Source organism: Eriocheir sinensis, chromosome 15 (genome assembly GCF_024679095.1).
Source record: "Eriocheir sinensis breed Jianghai 21 chromosome 15, ASM2467909v1, whole genome shotgun sequence".
NCBI lineage: Eukaryota > Metazoa > Arthropoda > Malacostraca > Decapoda > Varunidae > Eriocheir > Eriocheir sinensis.
Window position 1 is genome coordinate 2,127,034 of NC_066523.1, and position 5,000 is coordinate 2,132,033.

A 5,000-nucleotide genomic window follows, 5' to 3' on the forward strand; every position below is an offset into this window, starting at 1 on the left:
GTGAAACTGGCAGGGTGTGAGGGTGAAGCTGGCAGGGTGTGAGGGTGAAGCTGGCAGGGTGTGAGGATGAAGCTGGCAGGGTGTAAGGGTGTATTAAGGGAACGTGTAAGGGTGTAGTGAGGCGGGTGCAGCAGGGTGAGGCAGGGAGTAGCAATGCAGGGTGACACATGGTATAAGGGTGTATTGAGACAGGATGAGGCAGAGTGTAAGGGTGAAGTGAGGCATGGTGAAGCAGGGTGAGGCAGGGTGTAAGGGCGCAGTGAGGCAGGGTGAGGCAGGGTGAGGAAGGGAATAAGGGCGCAGTGAGGCAGGGTGGTGCAGGGTGAGGGCCATTTAGCAGTAATGAGGTTAAGTTAACACGGTTAGACGAACTCAGCTGGCAGGCGAGGCAAGGAGGGAGGGGGGGAGGGAGAGAGAGGGAGGGAGAGAGAGGGAGGGAGGGAGAGAGGGAGGGAGGGAGGGAGGGAGGGAGAGAGAATGACCACTGTCCCTCTCTTTCCCTCCATTCCCCTTTTTCCCTTTCTCCTCCTCCTCCTCCTCTTCTTCCTCTTCCTCTTCCTCCTCCTCGGCTCTACTTTTCTCCCCTCATTTGTTTCTGTCTGCTCTCTCTCTCTCTCTCTCTCTCTCTCTCTCTCTCTCTCTCTCTCTCTCTCTCTCTCTCTCTCTCTCTCTCTCTCTCTCTCTTCCGCCTCCTTTTTCCTCCCTCTCCCTCCCTCTCCCTCTCTCCCTCTCTCTCTCTCTCTCCGACATCTGCCTTCCCCTCAATCTGTCTACTAACCCCGCCCTCCTCGTTTCCTCCTCCTCCTCCTCCTCCTCCTCCTTCTTCTTCCTTTCTTTTCCTATATATTCAACATAATCAACTTATTTTTCATTTTCTCCAAATTTTCTTCTTTTCCAACATTCTCTCTCTCTCTCTCTCTCTCTCTCTCTCTCTCTCTCTCTCTCTCTCTCTCTCTCTCTCTCTCTCTCTCTCTCTCTCTCTCTCTCTCTCTCTCTATCCCTGTCATTTGTTTTATTGAATTAAGTACGTAAATATATCTCTCGGGGAAAGAGGGAGAGAGAGAGGGAGGGAGGGAGGGAGGGAGAGGGAGAGAAAAGGAGGGAGAGAAGGAAAGGGAGGGAAAAAACTGACCTCTTCATTCTCTTGGAAAATATCATCCTCTCGTGTGTGTGTGTGTGTGTGTGTGTGTGTGTGTGTGTGTGTGTGTGTGTGTGTGCGTGCGTGTGTGTGTGTAACGAAAACAAAATTACTGAAGGAAATAAGAGACATACGACTAATGTTTCTCTCTCTCTCTCTCTCTCTCTCTCTCTCTCTCTCTCTCTCTCTCTCTCTCTCTCTCTCTCTCTCTCTCTCTCTCTCTCTCTCTCTCTCTCTCTCTCTCTCTCTCTCTCTCTCTCTCTCTCTCCTTTTTTCTTCCTCTCTCTCCTTTCCTTCCTTCCTTTCTTTATCACTTTCCCTACTTCCTTTTCTTTCTTTCCTCTCTCTCTCTCTCTCTCTCTCTCTCTCTCTCTCTCTCTCTCTCTCTCTCTCTCTCTCTCTCTCTCTCTCTCTCTCTCTCTCTCTCTCTCTCTCTCTCTCTCTCTTATAAGCCTCAGATCAGTGTCTCATTTAATTTCTTCCCTCTTCTCTCTCTCTCCCTTTTTCCCTCCCTTCCCTCCCTTGCCTCCCTCCCTTTCCTCTCTCCCTAAGCCAGTTACCTCCCCTCCGAATACACACATCAGAGAGAAAATGATAACATAATGTGACTGGCTGACTGACTGAGTGGGTGACTGGATGGTTGACTGAATGGTTGACTGGATGGTTGCCTGACTGACTGGGTGACTGACTTTCTGACTGGATGGGTGGGTGACTGACTGACTGACTTGCTGACTGACTGCCTGGGTGACTGGCTGAGTGACTGACTGACTGACTGGGTAATTGACTGGCTGGTTGGCTGACTGGCTGGGTGGGTGACTGACTGACTGGGTGACTGACTGACTGACAATATAATGAGTGGTCCAGATGTCTGATCACCTCAAAAACACCACCACCATCACCACCACCATCACCACCACTATCAATCACCACCACCACCACCACCTCCATTAATCATCACCACTATTAAGAACCAATCACCTCACCACCAGCACCATCGTCACTACCACCAATACCCATCACCACCTCTACACCACCACCACTACGACCCATCACCACCACCACCACCACCACCACCACCATACATCTCTTAAATTCCGCCGCCATGTTGTCTCTCTTTCTATCTTCTATCGATATTTTCATGCTGACTGCTCTTCTGAACTTGCTCATCAACATACTCTCCAAATCCTTTATACAAGAGCTAGCCAGCATCTTCATTCTTTCATCCCTATGCTGTCCAAATCCTTTATGCAAGAGTCAACCAGCATCTTCATTCTTTCATCCCTATACTGTCCAAATTCCTTATGCAAGAGTTAACCAGCATATTCATTATTTCATCCCTATACTGTCCAAAACCCTTATGCTGTGAAAAAATAACCAGCATCTTCATTCTTTCATCCCTATACTGTCCAAATACCTTATGCGAGAGTTCACCAGCATCTTCATTCTTTCATCCCTATACTGTCCAAATCCTTTATGCAAGAGTCAACCAGCATCTTCATTCTTTCATCCCTATACTGTCCAAATACCTTATGCGAGAGTTCACCAGCATCTTCATTCTTTCATCCCTATACTGTCCAAATCCTTTATGCAAGAGTCAACCAGCATCTTCATTCTTTCATCCCTATACTGTCCAAATACCTTATGCGAGAGTCAACCAGCATCTTCATTCTTTCATCCCTATACTGTCCAAATCCTTTATGCAAGAGTCAACCAGCATCTTCATTCTTTCATCCCTATACTGTCCAAATCCTTTATGCAAGAGTCAACCAGCATCTTCATTCTTTCATCCCTATACTGTCCAAATACCTTATGCGAGAGTTCACCAGCATCTTCATTCTTTCATCCTTATACTGTCCAAATCCTTTATGCAAGAGTCAACCAGCATCTTCATTCTTTCATCCCTATACTGTCCAAATCTTTTATGCAAGAGTCAACCAGCATCTTCATTCTTTCATCCCTATACTGTCCAAATCCTTTATGCAAGAGTCAACCAGCATCTTCATTCTTTCATCCCTATACTGTCCAAATCCTTTATGCAAGAGTCAACCAGCATCTTCATTCTTTCATCCCTATACTGTCCAAATCCTTTATGCAAGAGTCAACCAGCATCTTCATTCTTTCATCCCTATACTGTCCAAATCCTTTATGCAAGAGTCAACCAGCATCTTCATTCTTTCATCCCTATACTGTCCAAATCCTTTATGCAAGAGTCAACCAGCATCTTCATTCTTTCATCCCTATACTGTCCAAATCCTTTATGCAAGAGTCAACCAGCATCTTCATTCTTTCATCCCTATACTGTCCAAATCCTTTATCCAAGAGTTAACCAGCATCTTCACTCTTTCATCCCTATACTGTCCAAATCCTTTATGCAAGAGTCAACCAGCATCTTCATTCTTTCATCCCTATACTGTCCAAATCCTTTATGCAAGAGTCAACCAGCATCTTCATTCTTTCATCCCTATACTGTCCAAATCCTTTATGCAAGAGTCAACCAGCATCTTCATTCTTTCATCCCTATACTGTCCAAATCCTTTATGCAAGAGTCAACCAGCATCTTCATTCTTTCATCCCTTTCGCTGGTAAACTCTTGGATAACTTTTCTTTGTCAGTTAAAAAAATGACCACCACCACCACCACAACGACCCTCCTCCCCCTCTCCCCCCTTCCCCCCCTCACCTGCCAGCTGCACGGGGCACGCGGGGTCGGTATTGTGGTTGTCGTCGGTGAGGTCGTCGTCGCGCGCCTCCTCCTTGATGGCGTCGTAGTCGTGGCGGCAGAACAGCACGTCGTCCCGCAGCGCGAACTCGTCCCCCGGCATCAGCTGCTTCCCGCACGACCTGCACCTGCGGACGCGGCGCATTACTACACGACGACCTCCACGACATGATCTCCTCCCTCCTAGCTCCTGTTGACCCCCTCCTAGACGACCCCCTCAAGTCCTGACCCCCCCTAGACGACCCCCTCAATTTCTGACCCCCCTAGACGACCCCCTCAAATCCTGACCCCGTCTTGGATAACCCCCATGAAACCTGACCCCTTCTTAGACGACCCCCTCAAATCCTGACCCCCCCCCTAGACGACCCCCTTAACTCCTGACCCCGTCTTGGATAACCCCCATAAAACCTGACCTCTGCTTTGACGACCCCCTAAAGACCTGACCCCCCTTTCATGACCTCTTGATTCCTGATACTGTTATTACTACTACTATTACTACTACTACTACTACTACTACTACTACTACTGCTACTACTACTACTACTACTTCTACTACTATTTCTACTACTACTACTACTACTACTACTACTACTACTACTACTACTACTACTACTACTACTACTACTACTACTACTACTACTACTACTACTACTACTACTACAAATCCTTAATACATTATTTGCTTAATATTAAATTCAAATTTCACACAACATATAAAGAAAAAGAAGAGAGAGAGAGAGAGAGAGAGGGGGTATTTCCCTAATCCAGGTGCGACATGGAACACTCATTACCTGGAGGAGGAGGAGGAGGAGGAGGAGGAGGAGGAGGGGATGGTGGTTATGGAAGAGGGCGTGGGAGGAGGAGGAGGAGGAAGAGGAGATGAGGAGTGTGGAAAGAAGGGAATGTGATATCAAGATGAGGAGGAGAAGGAGGAGGAGGAGGAGGAGGAGGAGGAGGAGGAAGAAAAGGAGGCGTGGTTATGATGCTGGAAATATGTGAAAGAATGAGAAAGAGAGGAGGGAGGAAGGGAATGGAAGGAAGGAAGGAAGGAAGGAAGGAAAGAAGGAAGGAAGGAAGGAAGGAAAGAAGGAAGGAAGGAAGGAAGGAAGGAAGGAAGGAAGAAGAGAAGGAAAAGAAGGCAAAG

The 5,000-nt window shown here is 47.4% G+C and overlaps 1 protein-coding gene across 5 annotated transcripts in view; it reads right to left on the reverse strand.

The window, feature by feature from the left end:
* LOC126998766 (insulin gene enhancer protein ISL-1-like) overlaps nt 1–5,000 on the reverse strand; it is a 154,421-nt gene that overhangs the window by 86,822 nt on the left and 62,599 nt on the right. For 4 of the 5 annotated variants that reach the window (XM_050860791.1, XM_050860792.1, XM_050860790.1 and 1 more), the window contains exon 5: nt 3,818–3,984. In XM_050860791.1, coding sequence (XP_050716748.1) covers nt 3,818–3,984 — 167 coding nt within the window. The remainder of the gene's footprint in view (nt 1–3,817; nt 3,985–5,000) is intronic. The other variant, XM_050860789.1, reaches the window with a different exon arrangement.